This window comes from Crocodylus siamensis, chromosome 9 (assembly GCF_052110815.1).
Source record: "Crocodylus siamensis isolate JL-2025a chromosome 9, ASM5211081v1, whole genome shotgun sequence".
In the NCBI taxonomy this organism is placed as follows: Eukaryota; Metazoa; Chordata; order Crocodylia; family Crocodylidae; genus Crocodylus; species Crocodylus siamensis.
Genome location: NC_143403.1, coordinates 15,254,755 through 15,270,734, shown reverse-complemented (window position 1 = coordinate 15,270,734; position 15,980 = coordinate 15,254,755). Strand labels below are relative to the sequence as shown.

The 15,980-nt window shown below is 41.5% G+C and overlaps 1 protein-coding gene across 2 annotated transcripts in view; it reads left to right on the top strand.

Annotated features, from left to right (window-relative positions):
- CDH16 (cadherin 16) overlaps positions 1-15,980 on the top strand; it is a 76,822-nt gene that overhangs the window by 56,416 nt on the left and 4,426 nt on the right. For both annotated transcript variants that reach the window (XM_090063000.1, XM_090063001.1), the window contains exons 14-16: positions 2,903-3,036; positions 7,567-7,806; positions 9,990-10,106. In XM_090063000.1, the coding sequence (XP_089919126.1) occupies positions 2,903-3,036; positions 7,567-7,806; positions 9,990-10,106 (491 nt within the window). The remainder of the gene's footprint in view (positions 1-2,902; positions 3,037-7,566; positions 7,807-9,989; positions 10,107-15,980) is intronic.

The following is a 15,980-nucleotide window of genomic DNA, read 5'->3' as shown; positions in this document are numbered from 1 at the left end:
AACAGATCCCAAAGGGACTTCAAAAATCTACATCTCCATTTTGAACTAGTGCTCAAGAAATGTTTTTTTTTTCCTGAGAAGGTCAGAGGGCACTTTAGGAAGCACTGCACAGTTCTGCTTCCAACTCATCATGCAGTGTGCTACTATTGCCATATTCTCCCCCATTTTGGCCACTGCAGCCTCTCTCACCTTTCTAATACCCATCCTTTCCCCCTCAGATCCATTCACAGATTTATTTTTCTCCACCAAACACCCTGAGTATCAATGGTCACTAATAGTCAAATGGAGACTTCTCCAGCATGGTGGATTTGCCACATAGCCCACTGTTGGTAGGGCAAGTCTCCCCTCCCACAACACCTCTTGAATCCATCGTCACAATCCCCAATGTAAAGGATTTTGCAGGGTGTTCTGCATATCTGACACAATCAGGTATCTGATCCCAAGTCTTCCAGCAATCTTGAAAATTTCCCTGCAGTCAAACAAAAGATCAAATTGAAAAACACAAGTCTTATGTCGAAAATTGCAGAGCCAAGTACTCAAAGTTAGGAAACATATTAAGGTAAAGGGCATTATCTTAATCCCCCTGCTGCTGTGCAAAGGAATCATGACATGATTGCACACAATATTTTTGCAGGACTCCTGCATGAAATGGATGGCCATTTAACAGGCAGCTATTTAACATTTCATTTTAGCGTAATTGTTCCATAAGCAGCCTCGTGTTTTATTTACTGCATGCTATTCAAACTCTGCCCAGAAGACAGAATTATTCATTCCCTTGTGGGCTTTTCCTGACCCACAGGAAACAGAGTAGCTATAAATGATCAGTTCTCACAATGGGGGAGGGAAATAGTGAGGTCCAGCAAGGGTCTGTGCTGGGACCAGTGCTGTTTAATATATTCATAAATTATTTCAAAAGGGGGTGGAGAGAATAGAGAGGTTGCCAAATTTGCCAATGACACCAAATTATTCAGGACAGAAAAAAGACAAAGCTGACTGAATTGCTGCAGAGGGACCTTGTAAAATTGGAAGACAAAATGTCAGATGAAGTTCAGTGTTGATAAGCACAAAGTGATGCACATGGGAAAAAATAACCCAAGACGCGCATCCACAATAATGGGCTCTACACTAGTTGATACTACGCAGGAAAGAGGTCTTGGAATTATTGTGCATAGTCTCTGAAAACGTCAGCCCAGTGGCCAGCAGCAGGCAAAGAGGCAAATATGCTGTTAGGAATTACTAAAATGGGAATTGAAAACAAAGTAAAAAATGTCCTTCCAAATGAGAACGCCCCGTGCTTCAAAATGCTGCGAGCGCTAAAGGAAGAGGGACAGGAGACCGATCAGGCTGGATGTTCTTATGTCACTCATCACTACAGTGCCCAAGTGCTTCACGCACATTAATTGATTTCTCTTCACAATAGCCTTGGGAGATTAGGAAGATAATACTATCTTCCCCACAGAGTAGCACAGTGATTAGGAATATAATTGTACCCCAATTTGGGGTGCCCAATATAGAACAAGAAACGCTTGCTTTTTCAGAGTATTTGGCATCCTGTAGCATTTGATATGTTCAGACCACAGTTCCCTTTTACTTTGGTTGCTGCTCGCTACAGTTCTGCATATCAGATCCCAAAGTCTGGACACAGAAAATAAGGAACACGCAAGCAGTGATTGTGAAAAGTTTGATTGAAGTGAGTTGCTTATGGTGACACAGGCTCCGAGACAGCGACAGGGATAGAAGTCTCCAGGGCAGCATTCCTTTGCTCGAGGCACAAGACCATTATTTTTCTTTCTGCAATCCTTGGATTCACTCAACATGTACCTTCAAATTTCTGCACTTCCAAGACTATGTGATCTTGTGATCAAACGCTGTATCCTAAGGCTTATCACAAAGGGCTAAGTTAAAAGCTGTAGAGGCATCATTAGTACTAGTTTGCTTAACTTCTGATTTTGCAACTTTAGTGGTGTTCTTTTAACATGCATGGCTTTTGCATTTCATTTTCTTTGTTTCAATTTGCTTAAAGAAAAAACCCCCACAAATTCCATCAGGTTTCTCAATGTTTTCCCCCTATACGTGTTCTTGGAAATTAATGAATCATTGTAGTTGAAATTTAATGGATGCAAATACTCAGCAGGGTAACTTTTAGCCTGGACAGTTAATAACTCAAAATGGGGTCTTATAATGAGAAGTGTCAGCAACTTTAAAATAAACAGTGCTAATATCCCTGCTGTGAAGTCTTTTTTATTGCTTCTCCTCTACTTGTCAACCTGAACTGGTTTATAACTCTTCACCCAAATCAATAAAAGAATCAGTTATGTGAATCAGGCCTATCATTGATTCAACTCAGACAAATTCAGGTGAAATTATTCTATAGCAGTCCCACCCTCCATTAAGAAAATAAGAGGCACTTGCATTGTCGTCAGTGGTGATTATTTGTACTCTTCTATGGGAAGCTATGACCCCAGGAAAATTTTGTCTATACAAAGGCAGCATTTCCTAAGGCAGACTGGGTCATTTATATGGCAAAGTACCCATTTCTGAAACTCTAGGTTTATATCGGACTCAGAAGTCTGCCTTCTTAATTTTTAGTTTAGTAGATTTTACTGCTCAACAAAGTAGAATCTTCTTTCTTTAACTTCCAGTTGGTGGGGTTTTTTGTTACTCCAAAGCCTGATTCTAGTAGTCCAAGTGAAAGGACATGATGTAGATCATTAATAGCTGCACCATAAATGTGCATACTAATACTGGGCAACAAACAGGTTCTGCTCTTCATGGACTTGCAGTGACTTGACAGGCTCAAAACAAAACACAGACTGAGCAGCAAACTTCATTATTTTGTTTTGTAAACCATTAAATGAAAGTCAGTCATTCATTTAGGCCATCCTTATGTTTCCCTTCACAGCTACTCCCTAAGAAATGATACATTAAACTGGTTTTCTATTGATGAGTATTCTGGAAAGGTTAAAGTTATGCAGGTTTTGGACAGAGAGACTGTGAAGGACATTTACTGGATGCAGGTTGTAGTTCAGGACAAAGGTAAGAACGTCTTTGTTGGCTTTGGATGACAGTTTTTGCCCCCTCGGAGGTGCAAGGAAAACCAGAAAAAGAAGAGTGGGCCAAAAGAGAGTGGGCCAAATTCAGAGGTCCCTTCTCTTCTCATGTCCTTGTGACAAGGTATCTGGCAAAATTCACAGATCTGTTGGAATCTGACATGGCCACACCACGACTGCTTCTGCTGCAGCCTCAAATTTGCAACCTCTGGACTGTCAATCACGTGCCTCACTGACCACACCACCCCAGTGCCATCACTAATTTAGAGGTGATGCCAATGGATTTACATGATACATTGATAAATGGGTATGGGTCTAAGGGAGAAGACACCTGCTAAAGCTGCAGGCAAGTTCAAGCTTCTGTGCTGGTCACAGCCCCAGGAAGGGGGAACAGGGTGAGGGAGAGAGATGTGTGGCCCTTGACAGGTCATTAAAATGTTAGAAGTGGCCTGCCAACCCAAATGCTTGCCCACCCGTGCACTAGTCCATTTCCTGCCAGAGTAGCTCATTGCTCAAGGTAAGCCTTCACCACCATCGGCAAAGTACTGTAACTGCTACTGCAGCCAGCCAGCCTGGGACAGCGGGTCATGCACCACTTCTTTCTGTGGAGTAAACTTAGTGATTATCTGTTAAAATCCACGGTAACCACTTTGTGTGTCCACATCTGCAGAAGAGAAGACTGAGAGGGCATTTGACAGCAGCCTTTAACCACCTGAAGGGGGGCTCCAAAGAGGATGGAGCTGGACTGTTCTCGGTAGTGACAGGTGACAAAACAAGGAGCCATGGTCTCAAGTTGCAGCAAAGGACATTTAATTTGGGTATTAGGAAAAACTGTCTCACCAGGAGGGTGGTGAAGCATAGAACAGGTTACCTAGAGAGGTGGTGGACTCTCCATCCTTGGAGGTTTTTAAGGCCCAGCTTGACAAAGCCTTGGCTGGAATGATCTAGTTGAGGAGGGTCCTGCTTTGAGCAGGGGTTGGACTAGATGGCCTCCTGAGTTCCCTCCCAACCCTCATTTTCTATGATTCTGTGATCAGCAGTCTAGAAAGAGTCTACATCAACACTGCATGTGTGTTTGACAGAAGGAAACAGAAAAAGTTATACTTGTTCTACACTTACCTTCTGTCTAGGTTACAAGAAAGGAATATTATGGATGTGTGAAGGCCTCCAGGAGTCTGTAAGTTTTGTAGGCAGCAGAAGAAGAACTTTTTAGCATAGAGTTCTGTTCCTGCTTACAGAAGAGGTAGTAATGTTTGAGCTGAGGTATATTTTTTTTTTATATATCAGTGGTCAAAACTGGCAGACTGTAAATGAAATGCTGCAAAATACATCTCTACCACAATGCATCCTTCACAGTCCATTTCCTAAGAGAGAGGCAAATTAGGTGTACTCCTAGAGCTGTCCCTCTTCCAGATGGAGACTGTAAGGCTTAGAAAAGACCCCTCAGAGAACAATTTGTTACAGAAAATTCAGTTCTGAGTTGCACTGGTGAAAATTAGATGCAATGCCAATAAGTCATCAGAATTGCACCAATGGGACAGATTCTAATCTGGTTTTAAGGTGAAACAAGTGTCACCACTTTTGTTCCAGAGTATTTTACTTTAAATATAAAATGCCTGCTACATAACTAAGAAACTAGAGTGAAATTGTGTAATATCAAGACTTTAAAAACATTTTGATGGTTTTAATTGCATCTGAGCTGGTTAAGTAATATTTAGTTCACATTCTGCATCATTTGATTTGGACATTTCTGCCTCAAATAGTAGTTTGAAGTCAGCGGTCATTGGATAAAATGAAAGAGGCTGCTTTTAAACACCAGAGCTGTTAATTCAAGCATAATTGCACAGACATTTCAGCTTTTTATTCTATAAAAATTGCTTCTTCACAATGATTCACACTGTCATCACAAATACACTTACCTACAAAAAAAACAAATCGGACAAGAACATTTCTCTTTCAGCCTCTGATTCACATGGATGTCTGACACTAGCCAGAGAATTTGCCATCGTCATTGAAAATGAAATAGCTATATGTGAAAGCCAGTATTGTAATTTTAAAAATCTTCTGTCCTATGAAGCTGCAGTCATCTAGCTGCAGTGTGCAGGGGATGAAAGGTCTGGCATTCAAATTGCCTGAAGCCAACACCACAGCTGAATGGTAAATCACTGAATGCATTTAAGGGGCAAGGTCAAGGAGATGACTGTGATCACATTTCTTTATAGATGATTGCAGTATGAAACAAATAGGATGATTCATTCCAAAATATAAATAGTCCTAAGCCCTCCAAAAGCCCAGTTCTCCAAGGCCTTGATATTAGTAAGATTAGAGAGGGCTCTTAAGAGAGGGGCTCCGCACCTCCCACAATTAGGTCCCAATGTCTTAGCTTAGTGTTCACTGGTTGTGGAGAGGATTCATTCCTGGTATGTGCAGCACTCCAAGTACAAAAGGAGAACAGCAGAATCATCTACACAGCTCTGATACAGAGATTGGATACTGCCACTTAATAAGAGACATCCTCTATCTAATATATATTTCAAAAGCTGCTAGTGAGTCAGCTCAAGGCTCACAAATACGCAGTGCGATGAGTCACTCTGGGTTTTCATTGTTTGGTCAGGTCATCTTTGGTGCGGATCTGCCCCTTAACTCTGACAAAGATCTTATGACTATACTATGTGGATTTGCTGTTTGGGCAGGATTTGTCAGTCTGTTGTTTACTGGAACAATAAAAGAATATCAGTATCGATCAGTTCATTTAACCATGTCATTTCCACAGAGGCCGAGACTTATCTTCTAATCCTCCAGTCATCTCTCTGCCCTTCTTTAGATTCTCTGGTTTACGGAAATCTCTCCTACGAAGAACTAAAAATTAAAAATTCTCCTTCAAGTTTGGCTTTATCAAGGCACTGTAAAGAAGTATTATTACCTCACCAATTCAATAAGTGAGATATATATCGCACATTCATATGATAGCACACCCTTGAATGAAAGCTGAGAAAAAAATTATACAGAATTGTTGGATTTTATTTTAACAGTACTATAATATGGACAGCAAGGGCCAACTTTTCAGCAGTTGTTTCCAAATTTGCATCCATACATTTGTCTGTGCAAATAAGCATTTGCTCACGTAACCTGGATTCTGTGACTGAATTCCAATATTTTCTCTTGCATGCACAAATATACAGGTATGAATAGTTTGGGAACAGCCAAAAATCTAGTACTGGAAAGCCTGCCCTGACCCCTTCCCTCCCTCCCAGCTCCCACAGCAGGGTCCCCAGCGCCACAGACCCTAGGCATGTGGTATGCTAGCTAATGCAGATGTGTGTGTGTCTCCAGTTTCACTGAGACAGGCAGACAAAACAGTGACCACTTAGTGCTTTTTGGAGCTAATCAACAGGTCAGGTGGTAAGCTGTTTAAGAAGAGTTTGCAATAATGGAGAGAGACTATTGTTTTGCTGATTGGGTGATAAACACTGTTATCAGCTCCCTGCTGGCTTGGGAGCTACCTGTCAGTTTGCTGCAGACAGTGTAAAGAAGCAGGGAGGGAGATTGAAAAGCTCCGTATCATCAACAGATGCATGCACTGCACCCCCCACCCCTTGCCTCAGAGTGCTTAGCAGGGGGCTGGCAACACTCTGGCCCCTTGAGCAGTGAGCGAGAAAAGCCTGGGATGGTGCAAGCAGACCTCCCTAGTCAGAGGTCCTGCCAGGGCCTGGCCACACCCCCCTCAGCTCAGTGTCGTGTAAGGAAAGGGAGAGCTGCTCTTGCGCCCCCCCAGCTTCTAGCCTGAGCCACTGCAGGCATGTGCCTGAATTTCCTCAGTCTGGAGAGAATATCTGTGTGGTTACAAACCAGGTCAGCCTAGCCAGGTTAGACTAACCTGCAAAGATTGAATCAATTCAGGCTCAGGATTTTTTAATGTCTACACTTAGCTTCTTAGCCTACGTGAACAAATGTACCTACTTACACCTCATTACAAGTTACTTCTATTGTCTCAAGACACAGGGGTTATATAATTAGGCTGACACTGTAAAGAAGCTGCCAAATGACTGTCTGTTTTATCTAATCTACCTAAGATTTTATATGAGACTCAGTCCTATAATATAGGATTAGAAACTGCATCCTAGGAATGCTTTCTGTGAACCTCATTTCCTTTACATCTATATGGCTATGTCTACTGTTCTAAACAAGTCTTTCCACAATTTCAGAGAGAAGTTTCATAGAATCATAGAAAATGAGGGTTGGAAGGGACCTCAGGAGGTCATCTAGGCGAATCCCATGCTCAAAGCAGGACCATCCCTGGCCATGACTTTTATGGCCAAAGTTTTCTAAGCATCAGGGTCAGGTTTTCAAAGCAGTTCACACTACTGGCTACATGTCTGCCGTTCAGCAATAATTTAAATTTCTCATATCATAACTGTTTCCAAAAGAATGCGGAAACATTATTAATAGCAGAAATTAGAACCAAGGAGTGATTTCACTCAAGATTTATGTGTTCTACGTTATTGTTTCCTTGCAGGCAGCCCATCAATGACAGTCTCCACTGATATAGTGATCCACATCTTGGATGTCAACGACAACCCTCCGTATCTAGTAGGAGACTACTCTGCCTCATATCTCTGCACTCCACAGAGGGAAGAGCAGTCTATCATTATCAGTGCATTTGACCAGGACGGGGCAGAAAATAGCGTTCCTTTCAGGTTTTCACTTGCCAATGACCCAACGCATCAGAGTAACTGGAGGATCAACACAATCAATGGTATGTATATAAATCTAGGCTTCATTATGGAAAATGGTAGCTTTTCCATAGCTGGGGAAAAAAATAGTTTCCATTAGACAGTAACGTTTTAGTTTCCAACTAACATTAGCTTAGAAATCTACTTGATCTAAGAATTCCCTAAATGACTGTCATGGACAAGGAAAATATGTCTGCAAGGTAGAAATGACAGCTAATGAATTGTTTTTGAATTTCACGTCCCTAAAAGTTATATCATTTTAAAATTTGACTTTTGCCCCTCCTTTTTTTGTTCTACTTTATAATTACCTGAGATATCCTTGAAAATTCATGTAGCACCCTTGAAGGAAAGTATAACTGAGCCAAGTAATTAAGCATTCTTTGTTATGGATGGTTTGGCTCTCCAACTTTTGATTGGAAGTTATTGCCCTGGCTGCTGCCCTTAATAATGCACTGGGAGTTTTGCCATTGGCTTCAGCTGCAGTCGGCACTACTCCTTTACATCTGTGTGCGACTGATTTCAGACTAAACAGGAGAAAAGGATTTTTTTTTAATATCTGACTGCTAACAAGCTCTTTCTTTAGTTCAAATGGTAGAGGTATTTTTTTGCAGCTGGAAGACCAGCATTCTTGGTGTACAGGTATTTCATTAGGGATAAAATTAATATTGCAAACACAATCCCATGAGGAAGCTGACTGTGATTTCTCTGTAATTTTGAAAAAGATAAAATACTCATGCTTTCCAGTATTGTAGGTTAAGTCTTAATGATTACTCAAATGGCTTATGCCAATGCTGATTAAACTTAGTAGGTATTTGGAAAATGGCTCATGTCTGTCTCTATCTAACTACACAATTGAAGTACATTACACAAAACATCTGAAACATAAATAAATCTTTTCACCTAGGTTCACACAAATGGTAATGCTGAAGCATAGAAATAGCAGTGTTTAAGAAATTGTCATTATTTGAAAATCATATGGTGTTTCTTTAACAATGAAGCTTGGGGAAAAGGAAATCATGACAACAGACAGCATTTTCTCTTTAATCTCCAAACTAATTCTACCTCTGGTTAATTTTCAAACAAGTTAAAAGAAGCTGTCACATCTGATACAATGACCCTTTTCTGGTGGGTCCTCTAAGGACTGTGCTATCGCTAATTAATGTTACATAGAAGAGGCTCAGACATTAGACACTGACAAGCAGAGACAGATGGGTCAGCAATATCAACTTTGTTACTTTCTGTATATTACTGCTTTCTTTCAAAGGATATAGTTAATGGGAAATATTAATACAGTTGACAATTGACAACTAAACCTTTTCATGAAGTACTGTGGTCAACATCTTCACTCCCACTTTGCTGTTTTTACTGCTCCTATTTCACCTTTATGCCAGGTGAAATAGAAGGAGCAGTAAAAACATATCCTGGCTTTGGCTGGGGGAAAATTCTCCCAAGGAAGACACAGTAAAAGACAGTAGAAGGTGGCCTCCCAGGGTTCCTCCTGCAAGCTCCAGACTAGGAGGTAAGTGAGACAGTGATCCTCACTGGGTACACAGAGCTGGAGGGATTCTAGGTAGTACCGTGGCCCACGCTGCAGGAAGGCATCAGGGGGACTTCCCCTGCCTCCCCCAGCACAGAATGCAGGGGGACAGTGGTGACTTAAAGCTACCATCGTCTCCTTCCCACGGGGCTAAGGTAAGGTACTACGCAAGCATGCAGAAACCAGCAAACAGTACCTTACCATATCCATAATATGTGTTTGTTAAATGGGCCGTATTAGACTGCTAGTTTCCTTAACTACACCTTCTTTTTCATGCTTAGGCTTTGCAGGTAATGCAATAGGTAATGTTATCACATGCCAACCTTCCTTGGATTTCATAAGAAAGATTTTAGGGTTTCTGTCTTCTACAGCCTAAGGTGCCAAATGCTTCCTGCCTTCAGAACACAGCACCCTGCAGGTAACAGACCCTCAGTCAGCAACACGACCAGTTATTTTGTCTTACAATTAGTTCCACAAAAGATTTTTTGTATTGCATGGTAGCCACTTGAACGATGACTCAATATTTTCCATGGAAAATGAGAGGGGGATGAGTGAAGTTGTTTGATTGTTTGCATTCTTTCTCCAAAAGATTCTTTTGCACACAAATGCACAAAATGCTCGGCTGTGACATTAGTCCTTCCTTTTCATTTTTCATATTCTTTTTGACAGATACTCATGCTTATCTCACCATGGGAATTAGCTGGTTGGAACCCAAATTGCATCTTGTTCCTATTATCCTGAAAGATAGTGGGATTCCATCTCAAACCCAACATGTTCACCTACCAGGTAATAAGAAGGTGTTTCCTACTGCCACCATTTCAGTAACAGTGTGGAGAAGGTTCTTACAGCTACCCTCTTATACAGAGCAAAAAGTAGAAGGCTAATGTGCAACTGTTCTTGCTTTAAATCATGATCTCTCTTCCTGGTCTCTACCCTCCTCCCACGTGGCCCCAGTAACATAGGCCATGTAATATGGCCCTAAAAAGCACTTGCTATTCTTTTCTGTTTCCATTTGCTTTTATAAGCTGGCATTTGATTCCATTTGAGATATTCTCATTATATAGAGTGTCTCAAAAAACATACACATACTTCAGTCATCAGGACTACAGAGACATATTGGCTGATAGTACCAGTTCCAATACAAACTTTCTTTCACTGATCAAACAACAGGCACACCTCCCCCATACTAATAATCAGACTGAGGACAGGGAGCTGACTGTGCTTCTGTCAGTACATCTGTCTTCCTAGTGACTAAACCAAGCATGAAGCATGAATTTTTTAAATACCTGGTATGTCCACTGTAAAGCACTCCTAGCACCAGGTTGGGGCTTTCTTTTTAAAATAAAAAAATAAGATGGTAAACACAGGACACAGAAAACCCAGAGTCTGTTCTGGACTAGTCTTGGAGTAAAGTCTAGAAAGAGGGCTAAATAATTCCAGTTGCCCTCTCACCAGCACCCCAGGAAGGATAGAAGGTACAAGAAGCCTCTCCACCCAGCTCACTGCTGCAGGACTTGGACAATGCAGACCGAATATTTGGGCTATGTGGGGCAAGTTAATACACCCAGAACCATGGCCAGAGCCCTCCCACCCTGTGTGTCTCACTATGGGCAGCAGCAGATGCTTAGATGGAAAAAAATCATACTGCTTCCTTCTAGAGTAGGTGTTTGCATCACAGTGAGCTCACGGCACCTGTCTGTCCTGCACTGACAAAAATCCGCAGAGTATCTCCACTCAGCCACTGCACTGTGCAGTCACCCTCTATGCTTCCCTGAGGGAAGCAAGTCCATTATTTGGCCCTTAAAATCCATTATTTGGCCCTTAAAATAAAGAGTTTAGGGTGCAATCGGATTAAAACCTCTGTGCCTCTGAAATAAACGGAGGGACACTCACAGAAAGCTATTCACGAAGGGCATGATCTGGAGAGCCTTTCTAAGCCCTCCAACCAGTGCAAATTGTAAAGCAAATAAAATGGATTTCATCCTTGCGCCTCAAAAGGACTGAGTTAGGAATATGCTTAAATGGTCAGTAAGAATAAAACTTCATTTTTCAGAGACTTGCATATTGTAGCAGTGAGCTCCTTACAGTCCTTATGCTGAAGCTGCTCCATGAATTCCCACTGATGCTATTTTTGCTGCCTTGCTTCGAACTGTTTTGAGTGCCAAAATACATTTTTGGGAAGAGCGGTTTTGTTTATCTGACAGCGTGTATGTGAATGCTATTCTGCCTTGTGCCAAGAATGAAAAATCTAAGTTACTGTTTTGCATCTAAGAAGTTGTGTTTGCATTTGTAAAACCAGTTGTAACTGCAACAGAACATATGCAGGAGATTGTTTTATTCTCTGTCTTCTTTGTACCTTGTTAGCATGAGCATGAAACAAAATTTATCTGTGGTGAAAGCCCTGCAATGGAAAGAAAATAAACTTTCCTTTAGGATTCAGTACTAAGCTCTTGCTTCTTTAAATAGGATTAAAAGCAGTTCATTTTAGAGCCTCAAACAGTTTTGTCATTCAGATGCCCTGTCCAGAAGTGCAGAATAACATTTTAACCATGAAAACTTTACATGCTGGTTGCTCACTTAACTGTGCCTCATCCAAGCAATGACCCTCAAAATGTTTCCTACTACAGACCCAAATAAAGGTAATTAGATGGAAAAGCACCACATGTACATTTGGAGAGACAGCTGAGAAGGCTGCTGATCCAGCTATAAAGATTTCTAATAATGGTAACTACTTACAGAGGAGGGAAACATTGAGCCTGGAAGGAGAATGAGGGGCTGAAGGAAAATAGAAGGAAAGACTAAGTGATTCTGACTTCAGTGGCAGACAAGATCCTAGGCACATAAATAAGAGATGAGATCACAAAATAGGGAAGAAATACGAGCTGCTAAAAATGAGCCTGCATAAATAGTAAATCTTGTTTGACAAACTGAATGGAATGTATATAGGGAATAATGCACAAAACACACAGGGACGAAGAAGGCAGAATAACCTACTCCACATTCAAGGAATAGTATGTGCCATATTGCAGCACAGCATGTAGGCACGGACAGTTAGTAGAAAACATGGCCCTGAGCACATTGGGACATTAAAAAGCAAGAGGAGGCTAAAAAAGATACATCAGAGAAGTTATCTTTGGGCCTGTGCTAGTATTACTTTAAGTCCAATGATACTGAGCGTTATCTCTAGCCTTCACTGTCTTTACAAATGTAAATAGGGATTGGTATTTGCTATTAGGTGAACAGCTGCTGATCGTTTAATTGGGATTAAAGTTGCCCAGAAAGACTTCCAGTGGTGTGATGTTTTTCTGCTGTTGTCATTAACCCACCAGATCTATTTATAAATAGATCTCAAGAACTTCCCATTTCCCCAGGCCTCTGCTCTCCTGAAGAGGGTGGCCAAGCAGTGTTGCTGCTGCTGCACAGTTGAGGAAGATGATAGACCTGTCTGCCTTGCTCTCACACTGGGCACCTGACCGGGAGATAAGGCTTTCACTTTGGCTCCTCTTGAGTTGGGCCTAAATCCTGCACCTGATGGGGTAGGGTTTTGTGAAGGGTCATGGAAATTAGGCAATACTGAGGGAGAAGTTTGTCGGGCTGTGATGTTAGTGGATACCAGGCTGCTCCACACGCAATGGCTGCTGGCAGTATTCACAGTAAGTCTTGAATATTATCCATATAGAGTTAATTCTGGCCATTCTACTCATTTCTACCAACACATCCCAGTGCACCTCACAAACTGAGGTAAGGCAGCCCTTTTCCTTGTCTGTGGAACGATACCACTGACATACAGTCACCGCAGCTCTCTTCTCCTCCTAAGTGATTCACAGCATTGACTAGCCACTGGTGTTCATGTTTGCTGATGGCACCCAACTAATAAACCACAATGGAGTTCAAATCAAGAGAAGCTAAGTAGACTAGGATACATGGGCATAGACCAATGCCTTCCAGCTACCTTCTTTAAGGAGGTGAAGGACTGGAAATCTTACTACAGTTCCTACCTGCAAAAGCACAGAAGAATCCCATGCAGTGCAATCAATTCAGCTAACATTTCTGGGCATAACTGTGTACCTTAGCATCATGTGCACAGTGAATGTGAAACACTTCCAAACTAGATGGCCCCTATGCCACCCACATTAAAGACTCCTTTCACCCCATTTACTAGGGTTGTGCAAAATTTCACCGGCCATTTCATTTTGACACTATTTTGACTCATTTCAAGGTCAAAACGGCAAAATCAAAATGAAACAAAAGGCTTCAAAACAGCTTCGACACAAAACGAGGCTAGTCAAAATGTTTTGACCGTACCTCTGGGAATGGAAGTCAGCCCAGCTGGGCTGACTTCTTATCCCCGGCTGATCTAGTGAAAGTCAAAACAAGTCGAAACAACCTCACTGTTTCGATGAAGCAAAACGGAACAGCCGTTTTGAATCAAAATGTAATTCGGTACGAAATGCTGTTCTGTCGAAACCTCGACACTCCGGGTGAAATGGAATGGTGCCATTTCACACAGCCCTACCATTTACCCCCTGCTTGCTGCTGCTCCCCTGCCTCTAAGCTGTCTGTCCTTAGGCAATGAAGTTCTTTGAAAGTTTAGAAAGTGGCTAACATGTAGCAGGTGCTTCAGCAGTCCAACCCAGTGTGCAGGAGAGCAATCCAGGCCTTCTGCATTGGTTGGTAATCCCTAGAATTAGAGGGATCCAGGTTCACCCCAGTGGGCTATGTGTCATAAGCATGTCAGCTCTCACTGTGTAGGTCTGGAGCATGAAGCCTGGATGGCTATACCATGTGTTGATGAGCCTTAATATAATAAAGCAAATTTCTGGCCATACAAGCCTGATTCACAAGCTACCCAACATGGTGTGGCAGTGCTAAAATACAGCCTTTTTTAGCCAAGTGGGATGCTTGGTTTGTGCACAGCCCTGCCAGTACTGTGTGTTTCCTGGCTCCCACTGTCTCATAAGTATACTGCTGTACAAGCTCTAGAAATAAGCTTCAGGATTTAGAATAGACTGGACTATGTGAGCCATGAATAATTTTTCTATGAACTGCTTCTTACAGCTCTATAAAGTCAAGAGAATGAGACCAGTGCTTTCATTACAGAAAAGAATATAAAGAAACCAATGTGATTGGAAAACATTTACAAGAAGCAGAGCACTTGATCTGGGCTGCTAATAAATCCCATCCGTTTCAATATGGCACTCAAAGGCATGGGGGATATCCGATTGGAGCTCACCCTGGACTGGTGCCATCATTTGTAAAGCTGTATTTTAATGGCATTTCTTGTTTTACCAGGAAGTCTGTATTACAGGATTGTTCATTTTAATTCCTTCAGTTTAGAAAATACTACAAAGCACAGAAACACTCAACACAAGAACACCCTACATAGTAGCTTATATACGGCAGGTAAATCTAGTATAGCTCCAGATCAGCAAAGAGTCTGGGACTCTGGGGATACTGGTTTGTCTTTAGTTTCAGTTTTGTTTTGGGGCTCTGATCTGATCATTTGATGCTCCAGATACAGGAAACATATCCAGTTGCAAGATTAGGGGCTAATACACAATCTCCCAGTTCATTGAGATTTCTTAATAGTTAATGCACTGTAGTTTGTTACATCTGAATACCTAAGACATTTCAAAGCATTAATTACATTTTATAAGGTCAGCAGGCACTTAAATTTTTAAGAGCCTATTGCTGTGCATGCACATGGGGTCAGAGCTCTCAGTAACATTTTGATGTTTGTATTTAACACTGCTACAGTGATTCATCTGCACGTATTTCGCTTTCATTTGAAAGAGAACCATTTACAGTGTCTATTTTAAGGGTCATTAAGTGGAACATCCTAAGTGCAAACACTTTGGAAAGATAAATGGAAACATTTAATATTTATGTATCACTTTTCTGCTGCATCCTAGTTGTGTAATCAGATCCCTGTTCCACAGCTCCATTTAAAGGCTACATTAAAAAATTAAATAAATGTTATAAAATGTAGCAGAAATTAACATGGGTCCCAACTTTGAAATACAAGAACTGTGTATTCAAAGGCCAAGTCTGACATATGTACAATGCAGGGAAACCTAGGGCAAAGCTGTCCACTACCACAAGACTGTTGCAAGACTCTTTAGTTCCTTGAGCTCTATATCCATTGGCCATGCCACGCTGGATCAGACCCAATGTCTATTTACTCTATTCACAGAGTATCCAGTACCTCATGGTTTAGGAACCCTTCAATAAGCAGTTGTGAGATAATCACCTTCTCGTATTAGATTCTGTTCTAATCTCCACTAGGCACTGATTCAAACCCTTAAGAGTCCTTCATGTTTTTCTTAGCACTAACTAGTATAGCTCCGGATATTCCAGTTAGCCTATTATATTTCATATGGTAAATTAACAGTCAGTGGGTTATTTATTATTTGTATTGCATAATGCCTGGGTGCCTTAGTCAAGGACCAGGATACAACTGTAATAGGTAAGGCTGACTATAAGCCCTTTAGGCCTGGGATGATCACTGTGTGCAAGGTATGGGCAACCCCCGCTTAATGCAGTTTTGCTTACTGCAGTTTCACTATAGCAATCATTCAAAATACCTACCTGGGTCCCACTTAGCGCGTTTCACTATAATGCTGAGTGTGGGGGTGGGGAGAAGCAGCGGTGGCAGTGGGT